The sequence below is a fragment of the Solea solea genome, chromosome 5, assembly GCF_958295425.1.
Source record: "Solea solea chromosome 5, fSolSol10.1, whole genome shotgun sequence".
Classification (NCBI taxonomy): domain Eukaryota; kingdom Metazoa; phylum Chordata; class Actinopteri; order Pleuronectiformes; family Soleidae; genus Solea; species Solea solea.
This window is the reverse complement of record NC_081138.1, coordinates 6,089,872-6,107,508: the sequence shown is the minus strand read 5'-3', so window position 1 is coordinate 6,107,508 and position 17,637 is coordinate 6,089,872. Positions and strand designations below refer to the sequence as shown.

Genomic DNA, 17,637 nt, shown 5'->3' with positions numbered 1-17,637 from the left:
ACAGCGAGACCAAACGTTCCTGCTAAACTTAAGTTATGACTTAAAAAATGTAAAAAAAAAAAAAAAAGTTGCGCACCCCCCTGGAAAGTCTCCACGCCCCCCCAGGGGGGCCCGCCCCACAGTTTGAAAAAGGCTGACTTAAACCGTGCCGTATAAATATGGGCCGTCCCATGTAATATTGGACAGTTGTCAGCCCTAGTGTTGCAGCAGATGCTAAACTAAGAGGATGAGCAGTGTAAGCCGTGGGCTTTGGGTTAGCATTGTCGCTAACAGTGCAGCAGCCTCACAAGGCCACTGTAATGGCTGTCGACGCTTAATCTTGTTTGCATTATTTCCTGATACAGTCTTTAGAAAGCTTTTCTTAGTCACCCTCAGCATTCCCTCCACTGGTTTCACCTACAGCATTTCCCAGTGACCTCTGGGAATATAATAACTTGAATAATTCACATTTCAAATCCATAGGTGAGGTGGCCAAGGCACAATTTCTCTTGACAGACACTTAATCTGTCATGGTTATTGCTGCGGGTGTTGCATGACCGTTCGTGTTTTCTCATCATCTTCTCCACTGGTCGTCATGTTTCATTTGCACAGCCTATAGTCTTCCTTAGGCATGTGTAATATCAATATACTGCATTGTTCTGCCATTTATTTAAATGGAAGGCCTTAAGTGCAGAGTTTAGGATAAGATGCACAAGCTTTAGCTTAATCTCCGACTGTGACTTGGAGGCTTTTTGTGCACACTCTGACATCTGTAAAGGTTTTGCTTTGAGCTCAGCACAATAAAATGTGCCCATATCGGAGTGAAGTTACAGCAACTCCCATTTCCCATTCAAAACTGATTTCCATGGTGCAGCACATTCATTTGGTGTTAAAGGCCAGAACAGCCCATTCCAGTTTTTTTTTAAGACTTTTATTAAGGAAGACTACTGAAAGTGTTTCATGGTTCATCCAAAATAGTACTGGGAAAAATATACCGTACAAAGATCACGTATGAGCCACTGTATTGTTAATATTGGCTTGGATTCGGGACTTGTTTGGGTTAAATTAACTTGGCTATCTAAATAAAAACGTGTAACTTTTGGCAATTCTTCTTGTGTGTATACAGCAGCAGTGCTGGGGCGGAACAACTGGGTTTTTTGAGCAATAGAAATCACTTCCAAAACCTTTCTTTGTTTTCCGTCATACTGCATATACTGTTCACTTGTACTGCTGTACTTGGCGTATTATGTTGAATGGACCCTATAATAACACATATGTCCTCTCTTCTAAAATTGCCAGATATTGTGAACAGAAGCCTTCTGTATTCAGGGTCAATTGAAATGTAGGAGAAGGAAATTTATTGTAAGAGGGTTGTTTATGTTTGAAAATTGTAAAGTTTATGTGAGTCTGTGGAAGAGCTCAGAGAGGAGTTCAAATTGTTTGACATTCTGTTCCATTTCAGAAAAGCCTGAAGAGGCAAAGATAATTAAGTATTTTCATTTAACTGAAGAAAAGGTAAATTAAGTTTTTTGGTATTTTTTTGGATTTGTTGCTGAAATTCTGTGTTAATCGATTAATTGTACATTTTGGGACAAAACAAGCCTTAAGCTTCAGCATATTCCACTTTTTTTAAATTGATTTTAAGAAATGTATGTTGATTTTTTTTTTTCTTTTTTTTTTTCAAAGAACAAAACACAGTGATATACTCATTTGTCAATGGTTGTGTGTACAGAGAGTTTTAAATCACATTGTTATGGAGCTATATTAATCCTCCTTATAATAATTGAACCCAGTTAGCTGCTTATATTCTGCTCAGGTAAGCTTCCCTTCCATCTTTTTAAGTGGCCTTGGATCCTTTAAAACCATTTCAAATCTCTCTCGAACAATGCCATGTAGAAACCTTCTGTCTGAGTGAAGGGGAGAACTATCTGGACAAGGAAGACAGCTTCAGACTGCAGGACTCTTACCTTCTTTTATATGCCATCTACAGAGAAACTTGGTCCTTTTTAAAGCCCCACTATAACCAGCGTTAGATGTCGGCTTCCCGCAGAGCTCCTCTTCCAGTGAGCCAAACTGGAATCACTCCTGTCTGAAGATATTTAGTGCTCACAAGGCCACAGGGTCTGTCGGGCTGGTTTGGATCCAGACTGAATTTTTCCACATTCATTAGATGACGTGAAGAGTAGGTTCGCATTAATCTGCGCTCTTACCATCTTTAAATATTGCCCTCGAAATATGCAAATGGCGCTGTTTCAGTCTAGTGTATCTTTGTGGAGAGTTGTCTCCTCTTCTGTGTGAAGTGCATGCCTTCTCTGACTGATTCCCCACTGAACATTCGTTCTGTTCCGCTTTGTGCACAGAGGCTCCCCAGTCCAAAAAAAATTCTCAAAGCCACATAAAAAGGAAATGCGATTGAGAACCTTTCTTCTTGGTTGTGGCGTGACACTAATTTACTTTCCCCTCACACTTCCAAGGCAATTAGCTTTGAAGCTTCTGAGTGCTATTCTTGCCCAAGCCGATAGCTAGCATGGCAAAATAAAACTTTTAAGCAGGTCTATTGGGCGGCAGCTGATAAATATATCAAATGAGGTTACAGTGAGAAAAGAGAAACCTATAAAGAAAATGTAATTACTTCACCAGTTATGCCGAATGTCTGGCCCTTCATTAGTGGCCAGTGGTAGCGTGAAAGTTGATTTCTGACTTGCCTGTGAGATGATGAGGGCAATGCTGCATTAATATCCAAACATCAGTGGAGAATGATGCAGGGGGCTTTGTAAGCAGACATCATTTGTACCAGAATACACAACTGTCAAAGAGCATATGGATCAATTTTGTTTTAGCTTGTTATCCCGTTTTCTTGTGTGTTTAATTTGTATCCAACCACTATAACTTAAGAATTGTTCAACTTTTTAAAGGTCTGCTCTCGGCTCCACCAGTATTAAAGGTCCAACGGCAGCGAGCTGTGATTTCTGTGGAGACGATCTTGACGAAAGCTTAGTTTCTGCGGTCTAATCATCTCCCTTCAACAAGAGTGTAGGAACAACAGACCTCAAAGTGTAACTAATGTAACCCTTAAATTTAAGTTAGCTTTATGAATTTATCAGTATTTCAATTAATTTTAGTGGGAGAAGATTAGAAATTTCCCCCACACTCATTTGGTCATTGGAAAGGAACGAGCAAATGAGTGGATTATAGAGAGACACAGAGGCTCCAATGTGGAGAATGTTGGTCTGGGTATCTTTTCTAGTTCCACTCTTACCTACAATATTAGAATTATATTGAAACTTTCCCTCAGGATAGCAGGGATATCAGCCTCCCCTTTCTCAGCGTGCCTGCTGTGCCTCCTTAACTCGGCTTTCTTCAGAATAGTTCAGAGGAACAGCAGCAGAAGCTGAACCTTCAAGGTCCTCATCATTGAGCTCTTCACATACAGTTTGAAAGTGTATTATTTCAGCATTTAAAACAAAACTCAAGACCACACGTATTGTGCGTTCTGTGCAAAACCTCAGCAGCACAATGGGCTCAACTCTCTTTTCCAAAGAAAGTGCCTTTCACAAATGTTTAGATCCTTCCAGGTTTGTACTGTACACTAGAAGATCCCTGTTTGTGATGCTGGCAGTCTTGTGGAGGCCTTAGGGGCTGTTCATAATTAGCATCTAAAAACAAGTGGAATATCTGGAGATGTGTTTTGATTTAAGGTGTATAGGGGATACACTCCGTTTGCTTCTGCCATTGCTCAGCAACCAAAACCTGCATGTGGAGATGACAAAGTTGTGGCAGTTTGACTCAGCCTCCCTAGAAAATTAGAAAATAAGGAAAGGGTAAAAAAGAGAAAGAAAAGAAAGACAAATGGATTCCCAGCAACACAAATCTCTCTCGGCTGCTGCTGGACTTTTGAGTGGAAAAGAAGAAAAATTGCTTTTGGATGGTGAGGCTATGGTCCTATGAAGCTGATTGGTTAATTTTTGACTTTTTTCCCCCTATATCCTTGGATGTGCCCAGAATGAAAGGCTTGTTGCAGCCTGTGTTGGTGTCACTTCTATTTGCGAGCATGCTTGTGTCTCCAAAATAAGGATTTTTTTTCTTTTCTCAAGCAAAACATGCTGAATGACCGCTCACAAATATTGTATTTCATTGTACCTTATATCATAATACAGTGATTTAGCCATATTTCCCTGTACAAATACTGTATTTTACAGTAACTTCATAGTTATGTCATATAACAGTGCTTTAGCAGTATTTTCCTTTACAAATACTGTATGTTATTGTAACGTGTATGTCATATTAGAGTGATTTGGCAGTTCTGGGTTGTATTTAACTGTATAAATAACATAATAATTAACATATTATCACATTTTAGTTTCCTCTTATAGCCTCAATGATTGTAATTTCACAATTAAAACACACAAAAATATGCTATTATTGTAAATTGCCACAGTTAATGTCTGTAAAATACTGTGACTGTTGTGATAATTATGCAGTCTATAAATGTTGTGATCAGATATTATGTTAAATTCAATATCTGTCAGATAAAGGAAACTGGATTCAAAAAAAATAAATAAATAAATAGTTTATCCCTCTAATGGAAAAATATGTCAACACAGCAGACGCAGAAATCCAGAGACGATGATGATGATGCACAACAGATGAAGCAAACACATATTTAAAACATTTATTGCAGTAGCTGTATACCTGTAGAGTAGTAAGGATTAACTGTTTCAGTATTTGTGATGTCAAACACCCTCACAACTGACAAACATACTGCGATAAGCAAAGAAAATCACTCCATCCCACTTAACTTCTTTATATTGTGACGCAAAACATGAAAGAGTGCTTTACAAACTGAACGGTCGCTTTAATGCACAAATCAACTCTGTTCCAACCAAGTAGAATGACACAAAAATGATTAGAGTTAAAAAGCTATATCTTTTTTTTTTTTTTTTTTTTTTTTTCCTTTTTTCTCTTTTTTTTTAGCATGCTTTGCCATTGTGTAATTTGCCTTCCATGCTGTGGAATAAAAACAAACTTTTTCAGACGGTGGAATGACAGATTTGTTTTTCGAGGTTGATCTGTCTTTACATGCCTTTTGAGTTTTTTCCTTCATTAACCAACAACTTGATTTTGCACTTAGAATTTGTGTGGTTTCCTCTCCGGATTTTGGCAAACATTCAATGCATGAGGCATTCCACCGCCACACAGGATATTCTTTGCATGTTCAAATGAGAATAAATCAGTTTTTTTTTACGAAACCTCATGAAGGCACAGTGATTAAAGTGTCACCCTAACCTGTGTTTCCTTACATAGATGGAGAAGAATAATCCACGTGGAAATAATATATACATACCATGAGGGATTGCACTCGGTTAAATCACGATTTTGAATAAAATCTATACATTGATAAGATCGACATTAGATAAAACATTTAGCCATTTACAAATATATTGCTATTTAATTGTACTGAACACTTTTTAAAATCAGTTTATAGAGGAGAGCTTTGTGAGCTTTTCATTTTTAGAATGCACATATTGAGCACTGACATCCTTCATACAAAATGTAGTTTTGTTTTTTGTAAAAAAAAAAAGGGGGGGGGGTGATTTTGCCGTACTTAGAGGAAAAGAAGAGTGGAATATGTGCAACAATTAGTATAGTACGGAATGGCGAATCAGTTTAAAATCAACTCTATGTTTTGTAAATATGGAAGCATTATTGCATTCACCTATAAAAATAGATAAGCTTGTTTTTTTGTCTGAATGCAGGAGAGATTTTTTCCTTAAAAAAACACTTAAATAAGAAGAATAACTGAAATCTTGTTCATTCTGGAAATCAAAGCCAAATTTGATGATTTTTTTGCGGGAAAATTATCTTGCACCTGTCCCACGACCCTCATGTGGAGGGTAAAGCGGGAGAAGATGACTGAGTGAAATTATCTTATTAAAAAAAGGAGCTTTTTTTTCATTTTTCCAGGTGAATACAATACGCTCCCATGTGTGAAGACTTATTTTAGTGTTTTACGTGACGCCACATTATAGGCCATTGTCCAGTCATAGTCTCAAATCGCGATGATGAGCCATTATGAAAACAAACAGCCAATTACTGTCCTATTCACTGTGGTTATTACGGATACATGATAGTGATTAATAAGTCTTATTTACAAACACACAGACAATGACAGAATAAACAAGTGTCCACTAACGGTGTCATTAGAACAACTCCATTTTCTTTGATTGTGTTGATTAATATAGTCCCAGACAACTCGATAACAACCACACCACAAATATTTGTATATATTGGTCAGCCATGGCAGTTTTTTTTTTCTTTCTTGAAATTTTGTTTTTCTTCTTCTCCATTTTCCACTCCGTCCGTTCTCCATCTATCCAAATCACATGAAGTGGACAGAGAATGGGACAGCGTGTCACTGAAGAAAGTCACAAAGGTTCGTGGAAAAAAAAAAAAGAAAAAAAGTTGGGTTTCTTGTAGAGCCAAGTTAAATTGTAGAGAACACAGCAAAAGCGCTAGAGTTTTGTGGCCTACACACGTAGCGATCACACTGCAGAAGCTTCAACTTAAGAGATGAAACAGGAAAAGAAGATGCTAAAACAAGAGAGGTGCTCAGGCGAATATAGCCTCATCGTCAAAGTCCGTCTTATAGCTGCTGGTCCTTGGGGCTGTCCGGGCAGGAGGCCGGCTGGCAGGACTTCAGGCTCACCAGTGGAATATCAGCCATGCCAGTGCTAGTGAAGTGTCCCTCCCCACTCCCAAACTGCTTCCTGTCACCAAAATGCTCTGATCGCCCACTCTCATTTTTCCAGCCTCTGGTCAGAGTATGTCCATTGAGAAGTTTGTCCTTGGGACCCCACTCCCTCTGAGAGCCGAAGCTGGACACGTGGGACTTGGGCTGCTGGTAGGTTCCCAGTGTCGGGGGCATCCAGCAGTTGTCGGAGTGTCCCAGGACGAGGCACTCCTGTGTGCACATCTCCGTGGCTTCCACCAGTCCTCGAGGTCCGAGGGGGCCATCTAAACATGGAGAGTGGAAACAAACAAGAAAAAAAGGTCAATATAAAGGTCATTACTGAGATCACATGCATCAGTACTTGTCACTGTTTTGTTTCCATCCTTAAAGCACTTGATCAAGGAAAGACAGAAGAGTGAAACGGCCGTTCCCTTGCTTTAATGTCAGCTTGTGGCCTTAAAGGAAATACATGTGAAGACAAGGATTTAAAGTGTAAATGGACCCCTAAACAACTTCTGGTAAAGACTAGTGTAAAAAAAAATGCATAATATGAGCCTGATGTTTTCAGCATGGTCTCCCTCACTCACTGAGCCTCACTGTCATTGATTTCTCCGTTGAACTCCACGGGAAAGGCTAAAACTACCACTTAAAATAGGCTCCCACACCTTAGTTGACATCAAATTCAAGGACTGTCCAGGACCAGTTTCCTCAATTTCAAGGACCTGACACAGCTTAAGATGGGAGGCCAACTTGGAAGAGCCGCTTTTATTGATTTGCAGCACACTCTGTATCTAGACATTTGATTGTGGTCAAGTCAGTCTTTATAAGTTTCTTTGGTGAGCCAGAGATCTTGTTATTTGCTTATTGTTCTGCATGGAATCTCACGTCAATCGTGTCCACAACACCGCTAGTAATTACGACTCTTTTCTGCATAGGTCTATTCTACGTACTAAAAACAAGGGAGACATTTACCTAAATACTGCCTTATTATGCCATATCCTACAATAACTAGAACTATCTGTAATGTGTGAATGTTAAGAATCTTTTAGCAGTGTGTCTATTATGATGTTTTATGATTTTGCACCATTAAGTCTGTAGTTCACTGATCTGTTTGACACGTGTTCTGAGGCTCCCTTTCAAATAACTTAACTGAAAAGATTTGTACCCCAAGAGTACTTTGTTCCTTGATTGAGGAGAGAGACAAGCCAAATTAGTAGAAAACAAAACAGCTGAACTGACTCAAGGTTACTGCCCAAAAAGTGCAAGAACTGGCAGAAGCACTCTGTTGTAAGAGCAGCCAGGAAAAGAGAAAATCTCCAAAATAATAAAAAAAATACACTGACTCAGGCTGAAAACAGCCCAGAGAAGTCACAGTCTATCTGTTAACAACAAATGCAGGATGCACAGCAGCATTAATCCAGACACAGGAAGACCTGGACAAGGAAAGGCTGCAGCAGAATGAATAAAGTCCTGCTTCTGAGTCTCCCGGGATCTCCATGGCAGGCTCTGGGTGAGGAGGAAGAAGGGAGAGCAAAAGGTGTAGGGGGTGGACTGATGGTAGAGACTAATGACTCTAGAGATCCAGAAAAAAAACCAAAGGAAAAAAAATCTAAATGGAGACAATCCCTCCAGCTCTTTAGAAGAACTGGTGGGACTCAGCCTCACTCTGACCTCAAATTGATACCAAACCTAACCCTCTAACCCTACTAAACCCTGTGTTCTCCGTTCTCATGTTCTGTCTCGCTCTCCTCTTTCCTTACCTTCCCTAAACCCCCTAATCCCAACCCACAATACGCTCACCGAACTATCTGTTTCCTTCTCACCACCTCCTTCAGTGTGCTAAAGTCTTCACTTGTGTAGTCAGAACACAAATGTTATAGAAATGATACAATTAGGAATATCACTCATAATAGAAAGGTTTCTGCAGTAATTAGGTATCCAAGCAAAATTACTTTATTCCTCTGCTTCTGTAGTAAACAAATGCCACACGTCTGCTTTTTTTTTTTTTTCATGCTGTGTTTCCACCATGGTATGGTTCAGTTTGGAACAGTAGGGTTTGGACTGAGAACAGTACTTTTACTCGGTAGGAGGGGGGCCCTAATGGAAACGCACAAAATGATGTACCATACTGTAGCCGTTCCACGCGGTCTCTAGAAGCAGAATTGTGTGTTGTTGTTTTTTTGCTCCTGCCAAATTGTCATCCTTTTCCAGCAGTAACAAAATGGAAACACGCCATGTTTACATGGATCAAACACATGATAGCACCAAACCAGGAAGTCACAATCTCATTGACTGTTTATATGAACACCCATCTGAATGACGATCAGCATATACCAGCACTCTCGTCCTAAATTAAATGTGTGTCTGAATGGGCTGTATCAGATCATATATTTATTCCAATCAGACTTTTATTCTGATTACTTGTCCAGCTATTGAATTGCAGTCAGTTAAAAAAATGATGCTGGATGATGGTCTTCACTACAAAAAGATACTGCAGCGCAAATAATCCTAACTCTTTGAGATTGAAACTAGGATTACTATCCAGAGGTTGTTTGCCTTGGATGAACAAATGTTCCTTTCCTTTCCACTAGAGCTGCAACTAACGATTATTTTCATAATCGATTAATCTGTCGATTATTTTCTCGATTAATTGTTTGGTCCATAAAATATCAGAAAACCTTAAATGTTGATCGGTGTTTGTCAAACCTGGAAATGATGATCTCAAACGTCTTGTTTTGTCTACAAACCAAAATGATTTCTTTGTCTAGAGCAAAGAAATGAAGAAATTACTCACATATAAGAAGCTTAAACTATCGAAAATCTTGATTTAATCATGAAAAAAGCTTTGAACCGATTAATCGATTATCCAAATAGTTGTCGATTAATTTAGTAATCAATTAATAATCAATTGTTTAAGCTCTACTTTCCACACTCATAACACACATGTTGACTAAAAAATAATTTAACATACAGTTAGTGCCAATTTCAAATGATTATCTCAAGCCTTTCTCGAGGTAATTGACTCCCAAGGCAAAAAAAACATTGACAAAAAAAACTTTTCAAGACCTTATCTTGGCACAGAATCAGCAAAAAGAACATGAACGCAATGGCTTATTATACATTTAATCATATATTATTGGTAGATTTGTATTATAAGTACTGTTTGTGAGTCATTTGTGTGATGTCCTGTGACATGTTGTCCTCAGACTCTAGAAGCAAGTCAATTTTGAATCACAAAAAGCAAAACAAAATGTACAACATTCTTTTACGGCTCATTGCTCATCTGTCACTCTGCAATTAGACAAATGTTGCTTGAAGCAATTGTTCAAATATCACTTGATACATAGCAACCTGCATAATGCATGAAATATGATGCACTTCTGCCACTTAAAGAAATCCACTCTCATTATTAAAATTTGACTTTACTTTTATTGAAAAGAACAAGCTCTTCTGTTGGTGTCTCAATATCAGTCATCTAAAGGTTATGAGCTCATCAGTTTTTCTCTTAAAAAGAAAATAATTATAACTACTCCTATATGTCCTAATTTTTTATTGTTTTATTGTTTATCATCTTGTTAATTTGTGCTGGTTAATCAGACAGTCGGATCAGACAGTGTGTGTGTGTGTGTGTGTGTATATATATGTGTATGTATATGTGTATATATATGTATGTATATATGTATGTGTGTATATATATATGTATGTATATATGTATGTGTGTGTGTATATATATATATATATATATATATATATATATATATATGTGTATATATGTGTGTGTATATATATATGTGTATGTATATATATATATATCTGTATATATATACATACATACACATATATATATATATACACGTGTGTGTGTGTGTGTGTATATATGTGTGTATGTATATATATATATATATATATGTGTGTATGTATATATGTGTGTGTCTATGTGTATATATATGTGTATATATATATGTGTGTGTATATATATATATATATATATATTAGTCTTAGTGTCAATCAGACAGTTTGCGTTGGAACAATACAAACAAAACTCATTAAACTGATTTGTGAAGCCCTAAAATTCCACTTAAAGTAAAGCGGTGAGTCAACACTCCCCGAGTGCAATTTTAACAGCGATACATATAACAATACAACAGTAATATTAATTTCACTGCTGCTGTATTGATTACATTATGCTGCGCAATTGTTTATTGTGATATAAAATCTGCACTCTTCCAAGTTCATGCAGATTTTTCTTTATATTTTAGCTATTCTCATATAGAAGGCAATTCACCGACAAAACATTTAAGACAACTTTAATAAGCATGTTTTTTTGTTTTTTTTTCGTATTAGCTAATTCCGCGTGTTTTATGATCAGGTCTGACTGGGTCATTAAAGTGTAAGACAGAACGAATGGGTGCAATTCTATTTTAATAATAAGAACATAGAGTGTCCTCAAATTCTACTGAACAATGGTTTCTGGCTTTCAAAGCAGATATGGAAATAAAACTAGTGCCTAGAGAGAGAGAGAGGCCCTCTTCTGCATGAATGTGGAGTCCATCACTATAACAGGCATCCATGATTGGCATATGAGCAGTCTAACCAAGACGCGCATTATCATAGTTGCATGAAAAAAACAATGCAGATGGTACACAGGAGACGTTAAGATGGATTCCTCAAATGAGACTGTGGACACGTGAGGAGACATCTGGGGAGCTGTTTGGGAAGAGAGATGGAGGAAGACGAAAGAACCGCATGCGTGTAAATGTTGCACGGAGTTTACAGATTCATGTGACTCCCTCGCGCCGCTTATGTGTGTTCAGAAAATGATGATGGCGACGTCACCGGAGGCATTTCTTTGTTTTAGCGAGGTTGAAAGATGACACCAGTAAAGCAAAAGGTGACCTTGTTGTGGCGTGCGGTGACCTTTCAGTTGTTTATTAATATGGACTGCAATAAAACCTGGATTTTTATGATGGAATAGGAAAAACATTGTCTCATGATCATCAGCGTTCTGCTCTTGTTCCTGGATAAATTATGAAAGTAACAGAAAACGTATCACTTGTGCATAAAGATAGAATTTGAATCGGTGAGTCTGTGAGTGAATGAGAAGGCCACTATTTTTCCCAGGATCTTGTTTGCAGCAAAAGAGTCAGACATCATTCTTGCTCTCAATGCCACTCCCAAGGTAGCATTCTCTCTCTCTGATTCTATTCACCTGTCATTTCTAGCACCACCTGTCTGATCATCCCCATCAGGACCCCCCCAAACCTTGAGCTCCACTCATCATCAGCACCAGTGTCCAGTCTCCAGAGGGAAGTTTCCTTGAAACCACCTAATTCATAAGACGGCTCGCTATTTCCTGCCAGGGTCTAACCACCGCATTGATTCTTCCCGCTCGCGGCATACAGTAAGTAAATTGAATTTTATCGAAAATAAAGCAATACAATTGCTATTCCCATTTGCTCCTAAGACTGTATTGATTGGAGTGGCCTTTTGTGTTGTTTACTTTTCATGCAGTTTATCATTTTTAAATCCTCATAATCAGTTCACAAAATGAGACAAATCTTATTTTCCTGTCTTTTCGTCTGTACATATTCTGACTATCTTCCTGCCACAAACAAACTGCCCGATCTCCCTCGCTCATGTTTGGCATCAATATCTTCAGTGACATTCATTTGAGATTTTTAAAAATGTGCTGCATTGATTCGCTTGTTTAATGCAAGTACGTGCACGTGCTAATTGTGCTAACAAAAAAAAACTGTCACTGCTGAAATCCATGTGACATGGAAGTTGCCCACAGGGAGTCAGCTGACATCCTGCTGCTCCCGCCGACACCTTGAAGAGCTGTGGACAGACGATAAGCACCAACTCACCAGGACGCGGGAACTGTAGATAAAAAGGCCACTGGACATGTACTCCATTGCACTGCCCTGTGCTTGACAAGCTAACTTGTAAATCAGAAATAGGTCCTGTCCGGTGCAGTGTAATATAGAAAGGCATTTATAGAGTATATAGAATATACCTTCATTTAAGCCAATAGTTGTATTCTATATGCAGATTTTACAAACTTTTCATATGCATTTTTTCATTGTTTGTCTTTTATTGATAGATAGATAGATAGATAGATAGATAGATAGATAGATAGATAGATAGATAGATAGATAGATAGATAGATAGATAGATAGATAGACTAATGGATGGTGGATGGACAGATTGTGGGACTGATAGGTGGATGGAGGGAAGAATGGATAGAAGGACTAAATGATGGACGGACAGATAGAAAGATGGACTGATAGATGGATGTTTAGACAAACATTAACAGACATAAAAATGGATAGATGATGGATGAGTGGATGGATAGACAAGTGGACTGATGGATGGATGGATGGACGGACAAATGAACAGAGAGATGACTGATGGATGGATGGACTGACAGACAAATGGGCAGATAGATTTACGCATGGACAGCAAATGGATAGATAGATAGATCGGTAGATAGATATACATACAGATAGATAAATTAGATAATGGACTGAAAGATAGACACAAAATGGCTTTCACACTGTTTAGTGCTACTTTGTCTGGGCACAGCTCGTTGCTCGTGGTAACTATGCTCAAAAAAAGTCTAGTTTATTTCTGCTCACACATGCATGTAGACAGACACACACACGCACACACACACACACAAGCAAATAGCCAGTGGCTGATGGTTGGTGCAGAGCCCCTGAGTGCTTTAAATAACACCGAGGCACAGGTGTTGAAGAATGCTGGGGATCCAGAACTGTGTCAGACAGAGCTGACTTTTGCTTACAGCACTGTGCAAATGTTGCACATGTCCACAAAGACGGATAACTTAAAGACAAAGAAACCATTAGATTGCCTCCCGATACGGAGTCATTAAGATGAGCTTGGCTGGAAGCTGATCTGTTAAGTTCTGCAGGAGCTGCTGAATAAATGTAAGCCAGGAGCAATGGCTGTTTATCGATGAACACTTTGACCAAACAACATTCACATTCTCCTCTTTAAATCCTCCTACTCGGCATCAAACGATCATAGAGGTTACAGAAGAGGTTTTTGCTAGAGGTTATGTTTGTTAACTATGAGGGAGTGTTCTTGCTTCAGTCGCCACTTTATTACAAATTAGATAACGTTTGGCTAATTAATTGGATGCACACTATCAGGGCTGACGTGCCAGTCCCACACCGACAACCTACAGCCTTCGGAGTGGCAAGGGGGAATGTGGAGTGGGTGGAGAGGGAGTGAGAGTGATTGAGTGCAGGGGATTTAGTGTCCGTTGGGCTTGTTTATTTATCCATGCTGTTAAGCATGCCCAGATGTTGTTATTTGGGGATGAATATGGCTTTGTTTTAGTCCAACATGGAGACTCGAGGTGCCGTAGTGCTGTCTCCAGCTGCTGCTCGAAAACCCACAAGATACATCTGGCAGATTCAATCATTGTATGCTTTAAATCTACTTTAGGTATTCTCTGTGTCCCTTTCATCCTTCACTACAAAACAAACATGCATGCATGCATACGCAACCAATACATCACAATATACTGTACATCAAAGAAATGGTATTCTGTGTTATAAACATAGCCTTCATTTATAAAAATCTGCCTCACACCAAGAGGAAATCTATTGTCTTCAGCTTTGTGGAAAAATGTGTGAGAGGTGCGTATGGTGGCTGGTGTCCAACAATGCATGGAATTACAGCTCCATGCAGCTTTGCAGCAAATTTGAAAATGGGTTCTGTGATCTAAAGTTAAGGCTATCAGGGGTTGGATAGATAAAATAGTGTGCAGAGCAGAAGAGAGCAACACGCAGGATGCATCCTCCAGAGAATAGTATGTCTGGCTGATGGATCCTTTCTAGTGCTCCCTTTGAGGCCAGGCAGCAGCTGCTCGTGAGAGAAGATGAAGGGCAAGATGGAGTCGAAATAGAAAACATGACAATGGAAGTGAAGGGTGGTCAGAGAGATGAGTAAAAGAGGAGGAATGAGTAGGGCGGAAGAGAAGAAAAGCCAAGGCTGAGGAATAATAAAGGAAACAAAAGTACAAAGACCCTCATTTGCATAATTTACAAGATCACTCATGAATGCTATTGGTTTAGATGTTACTTTAAACTATTCTCAAATGAATTGGTAATTCAAATATTCAAGCAAATGCGCTTTTGTGTTGGCTCCACGTATTGTTCCTTTTACATCTACTGTAAGAAAGAAAAGATGTCACTGTACTGAGCAACGCACGTTCTGTACCACTTTTATCAGTCTCTATACTGTACATTTTAGTCAAACAAATACACATTACTGCATCTTTATTTAGCCGACAGTTATTTGAATCACATGTTTGTCGGTTTGTCATCACTCATCAAGCTATGTTTTATGTGAAGGTGCAAAATCTGTATGCAAGGGACAAGATTGTGTGCCCCACAACCGTCTATTTGAACATTTTTCAGCATTCATATGCAGATGAAATGAGTCAAAATGTCAGTAGTTGGGAAAATGTTGGTGGTAGATTCCCTCAACTTTCAAGCTCCAGTGTGGAAATTCTGAAACATCCCGTGTGGATGGTGTAATTATCCCAGTAAATATCCCAGCCGAAGTCAAGGCTATTTTAAATAGTACTCTACCCCTATAAGAAGAAGAAAACAAGATGATGGTGCCAACAAACAGCAGCCAGTGTCTGTTGTGTCACAATCGATGTTGTTGTCCCTAACTCTAACCCCCACATACGATACTGTTCTCGATTCCCAAGCCTTACCCAGGGCTTTACAATTCCATACAGTGCCTTACCAAAGCAAACCATACCATGATGAAACCATAGTATTCACGTAGTGTTACTTTTACGGACTGCATCCAGGAAATTTGGAGCTGCGTTGTTCGGGAACAGCAGCAGCTGCCATTAGCACATGCAGACAGGCAGATGTTTAGCAAGTGCTTTGTTGGTTAACATTCTAATCAAACACACTAGTTCATGCTAATGTTTTTTTTGCCATTGATTTTATGCCAGCTGCTTCCTGACCCAACCCTCTCTATTTATTTGGACTGGGTGAATGGCACCAGGAGTACTCTTATGCATCACCAGTGGCTGATATATTAAGCCATTTAGTAAAGAGACTTGCCCAGGGACATATTGCTGGGGATTGAACCCCTGACCTTCCTTCAGTTAGAAAAGTACCACCATCTTATACTTGCTGAAACGCAACATTCAAAACCCTACATGAACCTTTGTCTGGTCATTCATTTAGGTTGTTTTTGCAGCCGTTTCGACAGTGTCAGTCACTGACAAGGTTACATTACCAAAGCGTTGCTCAGACTGTGCTATATCTGTACTAAAATTTCAAAAGCGATGCAAGTACATATGGTATGGATCACATTGACTTCTCTTGTGCCTCCTGGAAGCCATTCTTTGAAAAATAAAGCTTCAAAAGAGGACAGGCGATGGTATTTGCAGAGTCACACATCCTGCAGAGAAAAGATATATATATTTATATGTATGTGTATATATATTTATGTATGTATATATACATGTATATGTGTATATACATGTATATGTGTATGTGTGTGTATATATATATACATGTATATGTATGTATATGTATATATATGTGTGTATATGTATATTATATATATGTATGTGTGTGTGTGCATATATGTATGTATGTATGTATATATATATATATATATATATCACAGTATATATATCACAGTATATATGCCTGTTGGAATACAGCTCATCAGCTACCACACGGCTGGAATACAGCAGCATTTGTAATATGAGACATACCTAATGAAATTAGCTTTGTTTACATTAGCGAAATGTCTTCTGAATCCTGCTTGTCACATTATGTGGATCAGACACGTGACAGCACCAAACCAGGAAGTCATGATCAGATCACCTGTTTACATGAACGCCGATCCTAATGACGATCGGCATATACCAGGCTTCTCTTTTGGAATAAAATAGGCTGTATGGTTGTATCGGATCAGAGTTTTGTATACATTTATATTCCGATTACTTGTGTCCATGTAAACATAGCTATTGAGTAGCACTCTTTGGTGAGAGTGGATGGAATTCACCCCTCTCCTTGGCACCTGAACCCTAAAGCTGCAACGTGTAACCATTGGTAATTTTTTTGTTGTTATTCAGCCTCTATTTGGTCCTTGTAAACAGATATGATGTAACATTATTTTAATGCTGCGTTTGAAAAATGGTCTCTGTCAAGCAATACTATCAGACCTGAGTGTGGGGCTGCTTTTTATATACAGCGGCAGTGCAGTACAGCATTTTGCGTGGGTGTTATTTGCAATACTTTTTTCTTGGCATTAAACAAATCACTTCCTGTGTGCAGCGTGAAAACATCACTGGGCAACGTGAGATCTAATCACCGTTCTACTGAAAAACACTGAGTCTTAATTAGCATTATGTGCTAATTAACTCATTTGACAAGGGTTTAAACGTGACAGACGCCTGTGTATTTCTCGCATTTCGTTTCTGTGGTGACACAGAGTGAGGAATTTGACATCACGTACAATCTGAGAGACAGCAGAGTGGACAGTATTGTAACACCCGCTTTTATATTAGCTCTATTATATCAGTGAGACTGGTGGCAGTAATAATATAAAGCACTGAACTAATGCCACCTTGAAATTAGTGCAATAACCATTCCTGAGTGCATTAAAACTGAAAACAATGCAGTATTCCTTTTTGACAATGTATAGCTTGAATATTTCCCATTTATTTATAGTGTTGTACATTTCCCTTGAGAATAGAAATTTATGATAGTAGGTTGTGTATATATCTTGAGTTTTTTTGTACATTGTATTTTGGATAGTGCCGTATCTCCAGCCTGTTTTTGCATGTTGACTTTATTTTGGTATTTCTGTGTTTTTTTTTCTCTCTGCCTATCAAATTACTAACACTGGACATTTTG

The 17,637-nt window shown here is 38.6% G+C and overlaps 1 protein-coding gene across 4 annotated transcripts in view; it reads right to left on the bottom strand.

Moving 5' to 3' along the window:
- Positions 1 to 5,121: 5,121 nt before the first annotated feature.
- LOC131459286 (protocadherin-9) overlaps positions 5,122 to 17,637 on the bottom strand; it is a 254,221-nt gene continuing 241,705 nt past the window's right edge. For all 4 annotated transcript variants that reach the window (XM_058628897.1, XM_058628899.1, XM_058628898.1 and 1 more), the window contains one exon: positions 5,122 to 6,993. In XM_058628897.1, coding sequence (XP_058484880.1) covers positions 6,623 to 6,993 — 371 coding nt within the window. In that variant the 3' untranslated portion in view covers positions 5,122 to 6,622. The remainder of the gene's footprint in view (positions 6,994 to 17,637) is intronic.